The sequence below is a fragment of a genome, unplaced genomic scaffold, assembly GCF_019419815.1.
Source record: "Pyrus x bretschneideri cultivar Hongxiangsu unplaced genomic scaffold, Pyrus_bretschneideri_v1 Contig47, whole genome shotgun sequence".
NCBI classification, from domain to species: Eukaryota; Viridiplantae; Streptophyta; class Magnoliopsida; order Rosales; family Rosaceae; genus Pyrus; species Pyrus x bretschneideri.
In genome coordinates, this window is record NW_025999784.1 from 3,240,231 (window position 1) to 3,257,867 (window position 17,637).

The 17,637-nt window shown below is 34.0% G+C and overlaps 1 protein-coding gene across 2 annotated transcripts; it reads right to left on the bottom strand.

Annotated features, from left to right (window-relative positions):
* Window positions 1–3,042: 3,042 nt before the first annotated feature.
* LOC103956191 (syntaxin-related protein KNOLLE) lies at window positions 3,043–4,597 on the bottom strand. Of its 2 annotated transcripts, none has more exons than XM_009368138.3 (2): window positions 4,383–4,597; window positions 3,043–4,241 (listed from the first exon to the last, which is right to left on the bottom strand). In XM_009368138.3, exon 2 carries the CDS (start codon window positions 4,169–4,171, stop codon window positions 3,218–3,220), a length of 954 nt encoding a protein of 317 aa, XP_009366413.1. In that variant the 5' UTR covers window positions 4,172–4,241; window positions 4,383–4,597; the 3' UTR covers window positions 3,043–3,217. The 2 variants fall into 2 exon arrangements, with proteins under 2 accessions (XP_009366413.1, XP_048424105.1); XM_048568148.1 differs by having other exon boundaries at window positions 3,043–4,246.
* Between the last annotated feature and the right edge of the window lie 13,040 nt (window positions 4,598–17,637).

Genomic DNA, 17,637 nt, shown 5'->3' on the forward strand with positions numbered 1-17,637 from the left:
TCTTTTCGTTCTTAATGATTTCTACTTGTTAAATCTATGAACACACCATTCTAGATTGCATGTTAGGGACTAAGTTAAGTTGAAAACGCCATTCTCTTAACATACTACATAAGAAAGAGTAATAGGTTGGGTTCTAACATTGAGCCAACTTGAGCATCTTCATCCGGAAATGAAAGGAATTTGAATGAAACATAACATGTTTGCATGATTATTTGGTGGTGGATAGCAATTCCCCTAACTCGTTTTTCTTAATTTGTGAACTACTTAAAAATCTGTCTCTGTCTTGTTTTTGTTCGATTTAATTTAAATATCAAATCAACTCCAAAAATCCCAAAAATTTGTGTGAGTGTAGCTCTGTGTGTCTAGTATCTGCATATAAAATTTCGTAGACTTTAGATAAGTGTAAGTCGGTCTAATAATTATTTTTCGGTGGCTGGTCAGTAGGGACAACAGCCCAGTTTTTATGACATTCTAAGTAGTTAGATAAAACAATCTTCTGCGGGAAAGACCCTTATTTTCATATGCTACAATTGATAAATATTATTGTTAATAAGGAAAATTAATAGGACATTTGTGTGCTACTTTGTGGTGTGCTTTTAATCCTATTATTTGGGTTTTAAGTCCTCTTTTGCAGATCCTTCACTATTTGTTAAACATAATGTTGTTGGTACAGTTGTATTGTTACTCTATGTGGACGATATTATTCTAACAGGCAATTCCTCTACAATGATTGATGATGTTATTATGGAACTAACCAAAGAGTTTGAAATGAAGGATTTGGGCCGGCTGAATTACTTTATAGGGTTGCAGATTGCTTATCAATCTGGTGGCTTGTTTGTCTCTCAGTCACAATACATCAAGGATCTGTTAAACAAAGTTGATTTGCAAGATTCCAAGCCTTATCCTACCCTTTGTTTACCATATCACAGACTTATCAAAGATGAGGGCACTCTATATCACAGTCCAAAGCAATATAGGAGCATTGTTGGGGCCTTGCAGTATGTGACTTTTACAAGGCCAAACATAGCCTTTTCAGTAAATCAATGTTGCCAATTTATGCATAATCCCATGAATTCTCATGTTGTTGCAATTAAGAGAATTCTTAGATACCTCATTGGAACAATAGACTATGGTTTGTGCTTCAAACCTGGAAAATCACATCTGCAAGCATACAGTGATGCAGATTGAGCAGGTGATCCTAATGATCGCAAATCAACTTCTGGTCATATTGTATATTTTGGTTCAAGTCCCATATCTTGGGCTTCCAAGAATCAACACACCGTGTCCAGATCTTCAACTGAGGTAAAATATAGAGCATTAGCTATTGCAGCTGCAGAATTGGCTTGGATTAGACAATTATTGTGTGATCTTCATTTTTTTGTGTTCACTGCACCAGTGATTTACTGTGATAATATTTCAGCAATTGCTTTATCTTCTAATCCAGTATTTCATTCTCGGGTGAAGCACATTGAAATAGATTACCATTTTGTCAGAGAAAGGGTGATTCGAGGAGATTTGAATGTTTGTCATGTGTCCTCCAAAGAACAATTTGCAGATATTCTCACCAAGGGTCTTGCTGCACCTTTATTTCAGTCTCATTGTTCCAATCTATTGCTTAGTTCATGCAAGCATGAGATTGCAGGGGGATGTAAAGATGTATTAGATGCTTCAAATATTGACAAGTGTATGTAGATTAGGGTGCTAAGCAGTTAAGTTTGTTATTAGTAGTTAGCTTGCTTAGTGACTAAGATAGCCTTGTCTATATATATGTGCAGCTGTTGTAACTCAGATGATTGATTCAATACATACAAGATATAATTTCCTTCTCTTTCTAAAACTGCTATTCTCTCGAATCTCGCTCTATCAAGAACACAGATGATGAAGAATCTCTTTGTATTCTGATAGATCCAGTCGTGGCTGGTTTCAAAGTCGAGGAATTCTTCCTACACTCGCTGCTACTTTTCCTTGCTCTTCCTATCTTCCCAACCATGTTGCAGTTGCTTCTTTATCTTCTAGATATAGTAACATTGGTTCTTCCTCTAATGGTTGTAACTATTGTGGTGATCGTCGTCATTCTAGTGAAAACTGTTTCAAGTTTCCTTTCTCCAAAGGTCGATATCTGTTTCCACAATCTCATGATATGATGGCTGCCTCTTCTGTGGGCAATGAACAATCCTCTAAATGGTATACCAACAATGGCGCATCATCACATATCACCAATGATTTAGCTAATTTGAGCCTCTCCATAGATATACTGGTCAAGATCAAGTCGTTGTTGGTAATGGTGCAGGTTTGTCTATTAAGCATATTGGTTCCTATTCCGTGTCTAAATTTCCTTTAAATTATGTGTTGCATTGGCCTTCTACTTCCGCTAATTTGTGCTGATAACCATTGCTACTTCATTTTCACTCATATTGATTTTTTTTGTGAACGCTCTATCCACTGGGAAGACGTTTTTCCACGGCAAGAGTGAGAATGGATTGTATCTGTTTAGTGTAGGTTCGTCGAAGTTTCCCTCCAAGACCGTGGCTTTCTTTGGACAATGAACGTCTTCATTTGTGTGGCATTAATGTTTCGATCATCCATCTTATGCAATTTTTAATAACATTATGTCTTCTGTTCCTATTAAGGATTCTAGGTTACCTAGTTTTTGCTCTACTTGCCCATTGAGCAAAAGCACTAAATTACCTTTTGCTTTGTCTCCATCTGTTTCCGTTTGTCCTCTTCAATTGGTCCATTGTGAGGTTTGGACTTCATCAATTGCCTCTCCAAGCATGTGTTTGTACTGCTGTGGCATGACCTCATTAATGGCCTGTGGACTGGAAAGTGTAGAGTCCAATGTTAAACTTAAGCATATCATTCTGTGTTTCGTTTATACAGGTATTATTATGCTTTGGAGTTGTGACGGAGAGAAAGGGATAAAAGTGAATTTCTTTGTTGAAAGAGTGAGTACATTCTGTTAGTTAAATTGCAACAGCAGGGCAGTCAGTTGGATTATTTTCATGTGAAAAGTGGAATGAGAAAACTGAACACAGATTGAGAAAGGGATAATACTATTTATCATATCATATTTCCACCGGAAATTAAAGAAACAAACATTTTAACAGTTAAGGCCCTCCCCACCCCACCCCACCCCCTCCCTCCTCAAGGCCTCAACCTAAGCAATTGAAGCAAAAGTACACGCTAGTAGTAGTACTAAACTGAAAGAAAATTGAATTCAAGAGTGAGAGAAGCTGGTGGCAATGGGGATAACGATGACGAGAATGAGCAGCAGAAGAATTATCAACCCGATACACATCCACTTCCTGCTGCTCCTCTGGTAGCCCTTGGCGGTGTTGAGATGTTTTGTTCCATCCTTGACATAGTGGGAAGCATTCATCACATGGTGTTCTATATCATCCATCTGCTCCCCCTGAGCCTCCACCATTACTGCCATGTCTAAGAAAAGCTGATGCAACTCCAACAGGCTCCTCTCAATGTCCTTGGCCGTGTCGTGCCTGTCCTGTATCTCCACCACCGTTTCCAACACCTTCCCCCTCCCATGCTCCTGTATTGCCTTCCCCAGAAACTCCTCTGCCCCGTTCCCACCCCCATTCGAGATTATCTTTTCAATCACCTCCTCATCCGCCTGCTCTCCCGTGACCGTGAAGTAGCGTCTCCCAACGGTCTCCTTGTACTCGCTCATCATCCTCTGCCTCAGACTCTGGAAATCCATCATAAGCTCCTTGAGCTTCTTGCGCAAGCCACTCGTCACCGCCATCCTCGTTCTGTAAATCGGAGTGCCTTCTTTGTAGGCGGAGAGCCTCCTGTTGGCGGCGTTGGCACGATCCATGTCCTCTAGCTGAGATCTGATGGTCCTTGTTTTCTTCAGCACTGCCGTAATATCCGCATTGATTCTGCTGCGCAAGGATTGCAAAGCCTCGGACTTGTGGAGGGACTTGCTCTCCTCGTTGGCTTGCTGCAGACGCACGAGAATGTCGCGAACAGATGCCATCTCCTGCTTCACCTTCTCGGCCTCTTCCAGGAACAGACCAAGGTCGGTGTGCATATTTGTGGTGGAGGATGACATCTCCACATTGTTATGATGCCCGGCTTCCAAGTCCAAATCTTTCATAGCCTCTTTCTTTAGATCCACGTAGTTGGTGAACGACTTTGTCATCAGGTCGTTCATCTTTCTTTCTTTCCTTTTATTTCTTCTTCTTCTTTGTTCGTTCCAAAATTCCAAGGAAAGATCAGATCACCTGCATTAGTAATTCATTGTACAATTAAACAAAACTGGATTAGATCCAGATTGATCTACTAAATAGTAAATTCAACTATCTACCTCTAGACCTAGGAAATCGAAATGAATTAGTTTGAAGAGGGATTTAATTTATGCGTACCTTTTTTTTCCAATTACGGAGTTGGATAAGCAAATCAACAGCTAGCCAGTACTACTTCAGTTGCTTGTTTATATGAAGGAGAATTAGGCAAAAAAATGAGCGAGAACTAATAGATGTATATCAGAATCAGATGCCTAAATTTCAAATGGAAATCCAACAAACAAGGAAGCTGATCATCTGCTTTTATCACAATGAGATTCCCAAAACGGCTGCGTTCAAGTTTTTAAACAACTTCTGTATTACCAAACTAGCCGTTGACAGGTCACAAACAAATAAAAGAAAAAGGAACTAGCCGTTGGAGTCCCAACGGCTATAATTCAAATATTCGTCAACTCCGTACTTTTTTGTGATGTGAAAGAATTTGGGCTAAAATTGTATGCCTATGGAAGTTGGGCTCAGCCAACAGATCGATGTGAGCTTAGCCATTCTTCTACTCATGTACCCAATAAAATAAAGGGGAAACTTGATATAAGTCTAATTTTTTGAGCCAATAGTAGGAATAGTCCAGTTTATTAAAATAAGTCCAATTTGTTATATTTAATTATTTAATTATCAATAGTTATCTGTTCAATGATAAGATTTATTATAAAAATCAAATTTCTTCCCAATTATCTCTTTGCTTATTTCTTTTTATTTATCTTTTTGTTATTTATCGTTCTTCCTCCTACTTTAAACCCCATTTATAGATTTTATTTTTAATTTTTATAATCGACCTATATTACAGGTTAATTATATTTATCTACCTATATGACAGATTCTTTTTTTATAATCAACCTGTCACAGATTAATGTGTCTTACTTGTAGGTATGTTATGTTTTTTCTACCCTTTAATTAGGTTTCATATCTCACATGTAGGTATATTATATACATTCATATATTTGTTACTTGAGTTAGGGTAGAATGTTTTGCAAATAAATTTATTTTAGTTTTGTTAGAAGATATTAAATATATTATTTTGGAGTTGGAAAATGCATAATATTAGAAGCTTTTAATTGATTTTTAATATTTTTAGAAAATATAAAATGAGTATAAAATAAAAACATATAATTAGATAACTGGATTCACTCCTAAAAACACTCTACGTTTTTGGACCTGGGTCTAAAAGCCCCTAAAATAAAAAGACCAAAAGGGAGGTTCTTGATGGTTGATACATAATAATATGAGAGTTTTAACAAAAAGCTCATGGTACTATTCACTTTAACGAAAAACCACATTTTTACATTAAAAAGTCAATCCTGGTACTATTCACTTTACCTTTTATTTTGTCCTTATCATTAAAAATCAAAGTTTTCAAGTTCTTTTCATTAGTTTTCCTTAATATTAATACATACAAATACGGATTTATCCACACATGATGATATCCACCTACCATTTGTTTCACATTGGTGGGGCGTGATTGCTCTATAAATCGATTCGGAAACAAGTCTTTTACTTTTAATAATTCTAAAATAAAATTTCTTTTCAATTTCAAAAGAGAAATTTTATTTGAACTCATTTAACCTCTTTCTACACTCAACTTACTTTTTTCACCCATATTGTTTTTTTATTAAAGAATTCATATCTCTTTAAATCCAAATTTATTACCTAAACAACCCTCTCAAACCCAATTTAAAATGTAAAATTATCTTTACACACATTCCCTTTATAAAATAACATCTCTACTTGAATATTGTTTTTTTCAAAGAGGCATCTTTTGCCCCTCTATAATTGCATATGCCACATAGGACTAGCATTTAAGCATCTCCATGGCTGCTTTTTTTATTTTTGCTACCAAAACCCATCCATGGACTTGGGATCCAAGAGATCATTCCGTAGACTTGAATTTGCCAAGAGAATGTTATGCAAGCTCCAGTTCAGTCCTTTTAAAAACGAGTATTTTCATGTACTTTTTAAGAAACTTTGAAGTGACATAGGGCTGGGTGTTTTGCTGCTATGTTAATAAACAAATACACAAATTGGAGTTATTTCGAATAAAAAAAGCTGCAAGACATGCCACCCGCTAGTTCGTGGTTAAGGTTGAGCAATCTTTATTTGCACCAAGAATCAAGTTTTATGTCTTTGCAGTACTAATCAAAAGTCTTTGCACTGGTGTTTTGGGGCGCATATAGATGGAAGAGAAAAACAAATACAATATAATATAATATAAAAAGTATGAAATTTAATCCAAAGAAGAAGCAAACAAAAAAATATCCATAAATCGAGTCATACCTTAGTTGGAGGATTAAAAACTTCAAAATCACCATCCATCAATTAGAAAAACTTGTTTTTCTTTATCAGAGCTATTAGGGTTTTAGTCGGAATGAACGTAGGATAAACAAAGGGTGATGCTAGTGTTCAATTATAGTATGTGGGACTATTGATAAATTTGATTTTTATTATTAATTTCATTTTGTACTTAATAGTAATTATGCAAGAGGGTAAAATAGACAATTAACATTTAAAATTTAAGTTGAGTGTAAGAAGAGGTTAGATGAGTTTAAATAAAATTTCCCATTTCAAAATTCTCGGAGTATTCAAAGTTTTTAAAATTATTCCAATCTCAAAATTTTTACAGCATAATGTGATTTTTACGTTCACAAGTTTATCAAAATTTGTATATGTACATTAAATCTCTTTAATGTAATACTCTATAATATTCGAATAAACTCCATATTGTAATAAGTTGTAATTTTTCTTTATCCCATATCAAAGAACTGTGACAACCCGTCCCTAATTTTACGATTTTATTAATTTTAAATGAGTGAATTGACAAAAATGTCCCCAGAAGCGAGAGCGTTGACTTTTGTTGACCAACGTATAGTGAGACATACAGATCTTTTCGAATTAAATTTCTAAAGTTTATAAAATCCAATGTTAACCGCCACTTGAATTTACTATTGGCAGAGATCCAACCGTTGGATCGTAAATAAGTTTTAGTATGTTGTTCTATAAGCTTAGTGTGGACTTTGGGAAGTTACTGATCAGAAATCCATGGGCGGATGTAGATTGACTTGTGTAGGGTTGTGGACCTCACCTTTGATAGAGACTTGACCTTTGGATAATATGCTACGAATTGATCGTAAATATTAAAATCAGTATTACTAGAGACTATGTAGGGGAATTGGATCTCCTCCTGAGCAAATGGTTAGGATCCTCATGACCACGCAACACGGACCGTTGGATTTTGATTCAACGACTACAATTATTATAACTTTAGAGAGACCTCCCTGTTTGTAGCCATTAGATCCAAATCCAACAGCTCGTGTTGTGTGGTCATGAGGATCCCACCATTTGCTCAGGAAGGGATCCAATTCCCTATGTAGGGCTTAGTGGGCCTATATTGATTAGTGAGTTATCCCAGATAATATATTCATCGGTTGACTTTTAGGGTTAACCGTTAACTTTTGTAAAATTTGATAGGGACCCTCCTTAGCATATTTCAACACGCTGATTCTGAATCCACCATCCGTTTTCTGAAAGTTGACCGTTTTAGGATAGTTCCTTTATTAGCCTTACGAAAACTTTTAATTTTATTAGCACGTTATATTTACCTAAATGGTTTCATTTCTAGGCAAAATGGATCGCAAAGACTCTCGATGCTACAAGACGGGTTCGACTCGACGACATGATATGTGAGTGGGTCTTTTCTATATATATATTGGTTAGTTTCCATAAATACAAGCATTAATAAATTCTTTATGCATTTGCCATGATTAAATTAATGTTTATAAGAAATACCTTATTGTTGGGAAATGATGAAATAATTCTACGGGATGCACATGTAAGCTTACTATAAGGAGATGCCTTGATTATATTTATGGTCATGAATAGTACAATATTGATTAGAATTATTGAATGGATGTGGCATAACTATATTGAATGACTGCATTGGTGTTAGTACTCACCCGAGCCAAGGCCAGTCTTTCACGTGTATGTGCACATCGCACTATACGCTCACTTTGGATCAATTGTAGGTGCTAATCCTATCAAACAAGTTGCCATAGGCAACTCCGACTCGTATGTGATGTGCATAGCACCAGTCTTCACGTGATTGTAGTACTACATCGTATATTATTATTACACCTAGTCATGTTCATGTCAGAATATCTCTGCTTGAACTCATGTGTCAGCATGTATCGATGAGCACCTAATATGATATGTTGCTTATGTGAGATTTTGTGATTATGGATGTCATGCCCTTATTTATGAGATATTGTGCAGTAATGAATTCTTGAGATTTTGTAGGCTACAATAAGTATTTTCTTACTATACGTAGTATGTATATTTTGGAAACTATACTGGTTTTACGACGAGGGGACGTTTTCAAAAACATTTTTTATAAAACTTTATTTTTAGGCCAACTCACTCTTGTTTTTTGCCCCTCCAGGTTCTAGTAGCAAAGCTTTCATACCGACGAGGATTATTGGAAAATCTTGGTGTAGACAATTGCCTTTGATGGTATAATTCTCACCCTATTTTACTGTACTGTACTTATGCTCTGACATCACGTGTGAAATGAGTTCATTCCCGCTCACATGCGCACTCTTGTATTTAGGCACATTTAGGTTTAAATTTATTCACATTTTCCACATCACTACACTTTATGACTTCGTCACCTTCCAGGTGTCGGCCAATACAACTCGATTTAGAGTCCTAATGGACATTCCGGGTCAGGGTGTGTCAAGAACCATGCCTCCACATAGTTATAAGTGTCAATGAGTACAAAAAATACGCAAGGAATCAAATTCTTGGTGCCCAATGAATCCTATTTAAGAAATACAACATTTATTAAGCATAAATAAACCAATAAATAACATTTTGTTTTTTTTAGTACAATAATATTTTTAGTTATATATTGGAAGAAACTCCATATTGTAAGTAGTTATAATTTTTTTTTTTTTTGTCATCTTAAGAAAACACGCCTCCACATAATTATAATCTCAATGAGTACAAAATATGCAAGAAATAAACTACATAACGTCCAAGGAATCTTGTTCAGGAAATACAACATTCATTAAAGATAAATAAGTCAATAAATAATAATTTTAACGACACCTCTATTAAGTCGTAACCTTCCAAAAATTATAGAATAGTTTGGTACCAAGTGTACAACTTTAGAGAAGTTTTACTATTATTGATTTTTTTTCACCTTAATATTTAGTAGTCAATTCTTTGTTTCTATTTGTAATTAATTTAATTTGTATATAATATGATTATGATGGACCACTTAATTTGTATGCAATAGTAACATCAATTTAATTATTTGTTTCTATGTAACAATACGGTCTGATGGTATTACTCATTTATAAGTAAGATGTCTTAAGTTCAAATCTCATGAATTACAAATTCTATACCAATTTATTCTCTCTCATCCCTTCATGTAAATATATCGATGTATACAAAAATAAAGTAGTGCTCAAGCACTAACTCGTTAACAAGTTTGTATGAATCACTCGTGTTAGCCAATAGGCAATGTATTCTCATGACTTCTAACTGTTTATTTGTCATGTCTTCATTTAAATTTCATTCTTACAAATATTCACCCAAATTCAAAATTGTTTATCCATTTGATTATTGACTCAAACATTTTGATAGTATGTTGATAACATTATGTTTATTCACATTTTGTTATCATAATTAGATCTTAAATGTTCTTTATTTGGTGAATTTCTGTAAGGATGATTTATGAATACTTTTTTTTTTGGGTCAAATGATAGATTTTGTTAGATTAGATGTTAGATTAGTCACCGACAATATTTGAACTCACGTCATCATGCAAGGATTTAACACATTTCCACAACTATGGACCTATGGTAAATGGCCACTTGCAGATGATTTATGAATACTTAAATAATGACAAAAGAAAACAGTCTCCAAAAAAAAATTAATAATAATAATGACAAAACTTTAGGGGGCAATTTGAAAAAATTAAAATTTCCCGGCCCATTTTAAAATCAACCCAAACATGGAGAGTGAAATATAATGTATCCTAATTTTTTAATTCACAGGGCATCAAATTATAACAAGTGTAGGTCCTACGTGTCTGTCATGTAAGCAAACGAGATGGAAAAGTAAACAGAGTTAGAACTAATGATTAATTAATTTCAGGGTCTCTAACATTTTGAAGGTCATGTGTGAATTTAATAAAAAGGCTCTTTTTATTTAAAGATTTTTTTTTTTGGACAATATTGTCGTACATAATTCAAGAATCAATATTCAAACTTGATTGAAATCAACATCTCTGACACACTACAACCCGGAATAACCACCTAGACACCTGAATTGAGTTGTGTTGACTGACACCCTGAAGGTGACTAAGAGATGAAGTGATGGCGATGTGGAAAGTGCTACTAATTTAAACCTAATGAAACTAATTCTAGAGTGCGTATGTGAGTGGGACCAACCCATTTCACACAAGTGATGTAAAGAGCATAAGTAAATTGCAGTAATAATAGTAAGGACATTTATACCGAAAGGAAAAGTCTCTATACACGACAACTTTTACCAACAATCCTCGTCGTCACAAAATCTCTATTACTAAAATCCTAGAGGGGCGAAAAACAAGGGTGAGTGGGTCTAAAAATTTTGTGAAACCTTTTTGAAAAGTGTAATCCCTCGCTGTAAAACAAGTATATAGTTTCCCAAAAATATCATAATAATTGCATGTAGTAGGTACCCTGCAACACAAGTGAGTTAAAGGATGTAAGGCACAACAACAAGGTATCTCAACATCAAATCTCAATTCGTTATTACAAGAAATCAAAGCTCATTAATTTATGTAGGCACACAAGTTCATTGCAAAGATATTCAAGCAATGAAACAGGCTAGGTGTAGGTTTTACATTTTGGTACTACATCACATGAGTTGCGCTAGCCGCATTACATACGAGTCCAAGCACACAAAAGGACAAGCTGACACCTAACTCTAAATCCAAAGCGAATGTAAATAGTGCATATGAACTACACGTGAAGCTGGTCATCGGCCCAGGACAATACAAATAACTAAGAGGCAACGACAAACATGTAAAAATGAGCATAGAAAACACAAGGATGTCATGCCACAAATTTATGCTCACAAATAAAATTATAAACATAAAGTGTGTGAATGTCTATTTGTAAAACTAAACATGGCATGTCACACCATAATATATAAAAGTAGTTGTCGGGGAAAAATCACACACACACACACACACACACACACACATATATATATATATACGTACGTAAAAACGAAAAGACCTACTCACAGGTATATGTAGGTCGTAACCATCCAACTATTTTTCCCGCGGGCCACCTTTGGATAGTCATCTCCTATACGGGAAATTACTACACTAATCATTAGACTAATAATTAATGCGATAAACTTAATTTCTTTGCACAAAAATGGATTTTTCGTCGGAAATTTGAGGAGAAATTCAAATGCTCCGTTTGGAGCCATTTCACAACCAAAATTTGACCATAATATATCAAAATGAAGCTTAGGATAAGAGGAATTGAAGCCAAAAGTTGGCCCATGCTTGTCGAAAAATGACCAAAAGGTGACAACCCGAGTTGGAGTCTTTCTTTTTCGTCGATTTCAAAGTGGATTCGAGCATGCAAGCTCAAACCCGTGGCCTAGGGGTTATAGATAGTCGTTCTACACCTGCAAACTTGACCAAAGCAATAAGATTTGGTTGGGGTTAGCTTGGAAAAATCCTACAACTCGTCAGAAAACATGGTGCATAAGGAAAAAGCTAAATGATATGTCCAAAAGCCACATGCATGTCAAGGAATCGTTTGAACAACTTGAGGAAAACTCACAAAGTGAAGAAATCGAAGCTTATCGAGATGGAGATGGTTTGAACCATCGGGTTCCATTGAGATACGAAATGAAAACATCGTATATTCCTCTAGCTAGGCATGGCAATGAGATTTTGAACGAGTTGTAGAGCGTCCTAGGTAATTTTTAGGAGAGTTTTGGAAGTGTTGGTGGTGATAAGAGATGATGTGGCATCGGTTTGGTGGTGTTTTGGCGTGTCACCGAGAGGGAGAGAGTGAAGATAGAGTTATGGAAGAGAGAGAGTCTGAGAGGTGTGGGAGAGAGTTGAGACTTGTGAGGTTGACTGAATTGAGTGGAAAGAGAGAGAGTGACATGAGGGTTAATGTGGGAGAGATGTGTGAGAGTAATGATGACAATTATGGTTGAGTGAATTGTTAGACCATTTTCAACCTTGGAGATAAAGCTTAAAAATTTAAGCCGGAAAATTTTAAGCCAAACTCATAAACTGATATTCTCTTCCAACCCTTATGGCTTAAAAGTTTAGCCCGAGATTATTAAATAATGATTTTAGTTTTTTTTTTTTGGTAACTTTTTTGAAAATAAAACTAATATAGATTATCCTAATTTATTTTTATGAACATTTTAATCTAAACATATTCACATTCCAATAAGTAATTAAAAATCATATAAATACACAGGTATTTATAAAGTTTTAAAGTGAAATTTGATTTAAATAATTTTCTTAACTTATTTTATACCGTCAAATCTTTTTTTTTTTTCCCATTAGATTTGATCTCATTTGATCACAACCGTTAGATTATAAGAAAAAAGTACAAAAAAGTTTGCAATGTGACAGCTTGGTGGGTCTAGAATAGTTTAAGCAAGACTTAAATCCTGGGGGGGAATCTAACCCATAGATATATTTTCTCCCCAAGGCTTATTTTAGCCCAATGGTTAGATATGGGTTGAGGGGGTTTTAAAGCTTATATTTTAAGTTTTATCCCATGAGTTGGAGATGGTCTTAGACCATCTTTAACCCTTGGAGATAAAGCTTAAAAAATTTAAGCCAGAAAGTTTTAAATCATAACCCAGAAACTGTTTTTCTCCTAGAACCCTTATGGCCTAAAATCTTAGTCTGAGATGATTAAATAATGACTTTAGCATATTTTTTTTTTCGGTAACTTTTTTGAAAAATAAATTTATGTAGATTATCTTAATTTACTTTTATGAATATTTTTAGGTATTTGAAAATAAAATTTATATAGATTATCCTAATTTATTTTTATGAACATTTTAATCCAAAAATATTTAAATTCCGATAAGTAATTAAAAATCATACAAATACATAGGTCTTTATTCCCCCCCCCCCCCAAAAGGATTTATGCATGACTTATTATGGACCCACAAAACTATTATATTTCAAACATTTTTTTGTTTTTTACTTATAATCTAACGGTTATGATCAAATGAGATCAAATCTAATGGTAAAGAAAAGATTTGATGGCCCAAAAATAAATCTAACGTCTAAAATTATTTAAATCAAATTTAACTTAAAACATTATAAATACCTATGTATTTGTATGATTATTACTTATCGGAATTTAAATATCTTTAGATTAAAATTTTCATAAAAATAAATTAGAATAATCTACATAAATTTTATTTTCAAAAAGTTACCGAAAAAAAAAATTAGGCTAAAATCATTATTTAAGAGTCTAGGGCTTAAATTTTAAGCCATAAGGGTTGAAGGAAAAAAGTAGTTTCTGGGTTATGGCTTAAAATTTTTTGGCTTAAATTTTTAAGCTTTATCCCCAAGGGTTAGAGATGGTCTAAGTTAAATTTGATTTAAATCATTTTCTTAAATTATTTTAGACGTTAGATTTAATTTTGAACCGTCAAATTTTTTTTACCATTAGATTTGATCTTATTTGATCATAACCATTAGATTATAAGTAAAAAAACAAAAAAAAAATGTTTGAAATATGACAGTTTCGTGGGTTCAGAATAATTTAAGCCATGCTTCAATCCTGAGGTGAATCTAGCCCAATATATATTTTCTGCCCATGGTTTATTTTAGCCCAATGGTTGGAGATTGTTTGGGGGGGGGGGGGTTTAATTCTTATATTTTAAGTCATAACCCAAAAACTGTTTTTCTACTCCAACCTTTATGCCTTAACATTTTAGCCCAAGATTATTAAACAATGATTTTAGCCTAACTTTATTTTTTCGGTAACTTTTTGAAAGTAGAATTTATGTAGATTATCCTAGTTTATTTTTATGAACATTATATTCTAAAAATATTTAAATTCCGATAAGTAATTAAAAATCATACAAATACATAGGTATTTATAAAGTTTTAATTTAAGTTTGATTTAAATAATTTCTTAAATGATTTTAGACGTTAGATTTAATTTTGGACCGTCAAATTTTTTTTACCATTAGATTTAATTTCATTTATTCATAGCCGTTAGATTATAAATGAAAAATGAAAAAAGGTTTGAAATATGACAGTGGGTCTAGAATAATTTAAGCCAGATTTAAATCCTAAGAGGAATGTAGCCCTATTTTCTCTCCAGGGATTGTTTTAGCCCATGGTTAGAGATGGCTTAGGAGGGTTTTAAAGCTTATATTTTAAGTTTTATACCATAGATTATGGTCTCAGAGAGAGAGAGCGAGCTGGAAATGGGGAAAAAGAGAGGAAGTGAGGCGTGAGAGAGCTTGAGAGATGTGAGGGAACTGTAAAAAAAAAAAATGATGGTGATGTGTGTGGTGGAACAAGTGTGGTTTTTCCAAAGAGGTATGATATTCACACATCTTTTTTTACTTCTCACATATCCTTTTCAGTTTTGGGGTTGGATCAAATGAATTGTAGACGATCAAAAGACAGAAATTAACAAGAGGTTGTAAGAAGTAAAAAAAAACAAGATATGTAGATAGCATATCCCTTTTCAAAATCCAAAATAAATATTATTTTAATGGGCCACTTGCATGACAAAATTTCTTTCATGTTCCCATGCTGTGCAACAATCAGCAAGAAATTACTTTAATTTGAAACAAGACCAACGCAGTGGCGGCGCTGCACAAGGCCTCACTCGCTAGTCATATGAACCAACAGTTAGATTTTTGACAGTTTAAGCACAACTTGTCCATTAAAACATCCGAATTGAATTTCGTCTGCGGTCACGTGTTCGTAAAAATGAGTACTGGTTGGAAATAGTAAAATAAAAGTGGAAAAGTGAAGGAAAATTTGAGGTCCACGTGGAAGGCTCACGTGGTATCTCAAGGATATTGAAGGAATTTCATTGGTACCGGGGAATAAAATACATTAAATTTCAGGATAGGATGTCACAATCTCGCTCTTACTAATTGAAAAAAAAAAAAAAAATCTTCAATTGCCATGAAATCATGATTTAGGGTTCATCCATGAAAACATGGAATGCGATTAAAAGAGAGATATGAAAATACGTTTATGTTTGTGAAAAAAAGTAATACATAAGTTAGTTTGGAAGAAGGTAATACACAAGGTTTTTTATTGCTAGAAAAAAGGGAAAAATTAATATATTAAGTATAAGCTCTACTTAATCAATTGTAATATAATAATATAGATAAAATCATATGATGATAATTTTTCTTCTCAATTAAAAAGTTTTTTATTAGAAAATTTATACTTATACGTAATATACAAGAAGATAAATTTTTTTGGAGCCCCTAAAAAATTCAAGATTTTGTGTCACTGCATCTTTTGCACACCCCCACGCTTATGTTTAATTTATTTGTCCTCTTTATAATGTAAATATATCGTTTCCACGAGGGAGAAAAGAAAATAAAGTTCCTAAATTCACAGTCGCACCCCCATGCATTATAAAACTCTTGGTAACATGCTACTTAGTACTACAATATAGTGGTATTCCTCTTCACTTATAAGCAAAGGGTCTTAGGTTTGATTCTTGCAAGGGCGAAGTTGAACCACATTATTCTGGCAAGCTGATTGTAAGGCTTAACCCACTCCCTCACCCCTTTAGTGTGAATACTATCATTTATTCAAAACTTTTGGTAACATCTCAGTCTAGTGGTATTCCTTTTCACTTGTAAGTGGGAGATCTTAGGTTTAATTATCGCCAAAGGCGAATTTGTATTAGATTATTACTAGGCCAGTGTGAAACTTAGCCTACTTCCCACCACGTAATATTATTTGTTAAAAAAAAGGTAACGTCTCAAACCCGAAACCTAAGGCCATCTCCAATCGATTCAGCCAGAGGGTCGAAAAATAGCCCGAAATGACACGAAAATCATCTCCAATCGAAGGTTAGGCCAAAGGGCTCATGGGCCCTATCGGGCCAAAAATGAGAAAATGGCCAACCTGTTGGCCCAACCCAGCCAGCCAGCCCCGGGCGGGGCCAAATGTTTGAAACCAGCGGCTAGTTGCTGATGTCAGCTAGCCGTTATATATATCAGAGGAGATGGAGATGGAGGTGGTTGCTCACTAGCGGAGGGAGTAAAGGACCAGGAAGTGCCTAGGCCCATCTTGACTTATATATATTAGGATATTATGCGTGTTTCTTTTGCTTGAAGGGTTGAAGTCCTGCTTTCCAAAAGCTTCAAACATAACTACAGCGGCTTATCTCACAATTAACTTTAGTATTTTACTTATTTCCCTAACACAAACTAATAGCATTTAAATCAAAGCAATATTTCGCATTTCTTTGAATAGAAATCGTTCAATTTTCATTATAAACTCTTTAATAGTGTTGTCAGGTTCCAGAGCTATTCCCTTTTTTTCTTGTTGAAATCTCATACATTTTAATTATCATCCCAAATTCAAACTATATTCAACAAATAAGTTTTAAATTTCTTTAGTTCTCTATTGTTTCTTCTTTATTCTACATAATACATGAGAGTTACGGTTTGTAAAGTTTTTATTGACCTCATTGAATTTAATAGTATAGGCGACAAAGTTATAAATATAATACAATGATTTTAAAACATAAAAACTCATCCCGGGCAATTATAATTTTTGTGAATACGTAATATTATTATGAGAACTTTAACGAAAAGCTCCCGGTACTATTCACTTTAACGAAAAACCATATTTTTACACTAAAAAGTCAATCACGGTACTATTCACTTTACCCTTTATTTTGTCCTTATCGTTAAAATTCAAAGTTTTCAAGCCCTTTTTATTAATTTTCCTTATTATCTATGCATGTTATGTTGGACATTTGATTACTTTTAATATATATATATATATATATATATATATATATATATATATATAATTAACATGATGTTTAGTAGATTTGTAAATACTATACTTAAAAAAAAAAAAACCCCCCTTTGTGAGAGACCCCTCCTCGTTGAAAAGTCTGGCTCTGCCACTGTGGTTGCTTGATTGGGTGGGAGGGAAAAAAGAAGATGAACAACTTCTTTTTTTAGATTTTCTTTTCTTTCTAAATTTGTTTTTGTCCACATGGTCCTCATCTTGTCTTTTGTTTTTAAGTGTTTTTTTTTAACAAACAAT

Bases quoted from the DNA above. Each gene is read 5' to 3' on its own strand.
- LOC103956191 (XM_009368138.3), bottom strand. From the start codon at position 4,171: ATGAACGACCTGATGACAAAGTCGTTCACCAACTACGTGGATCTAAAG.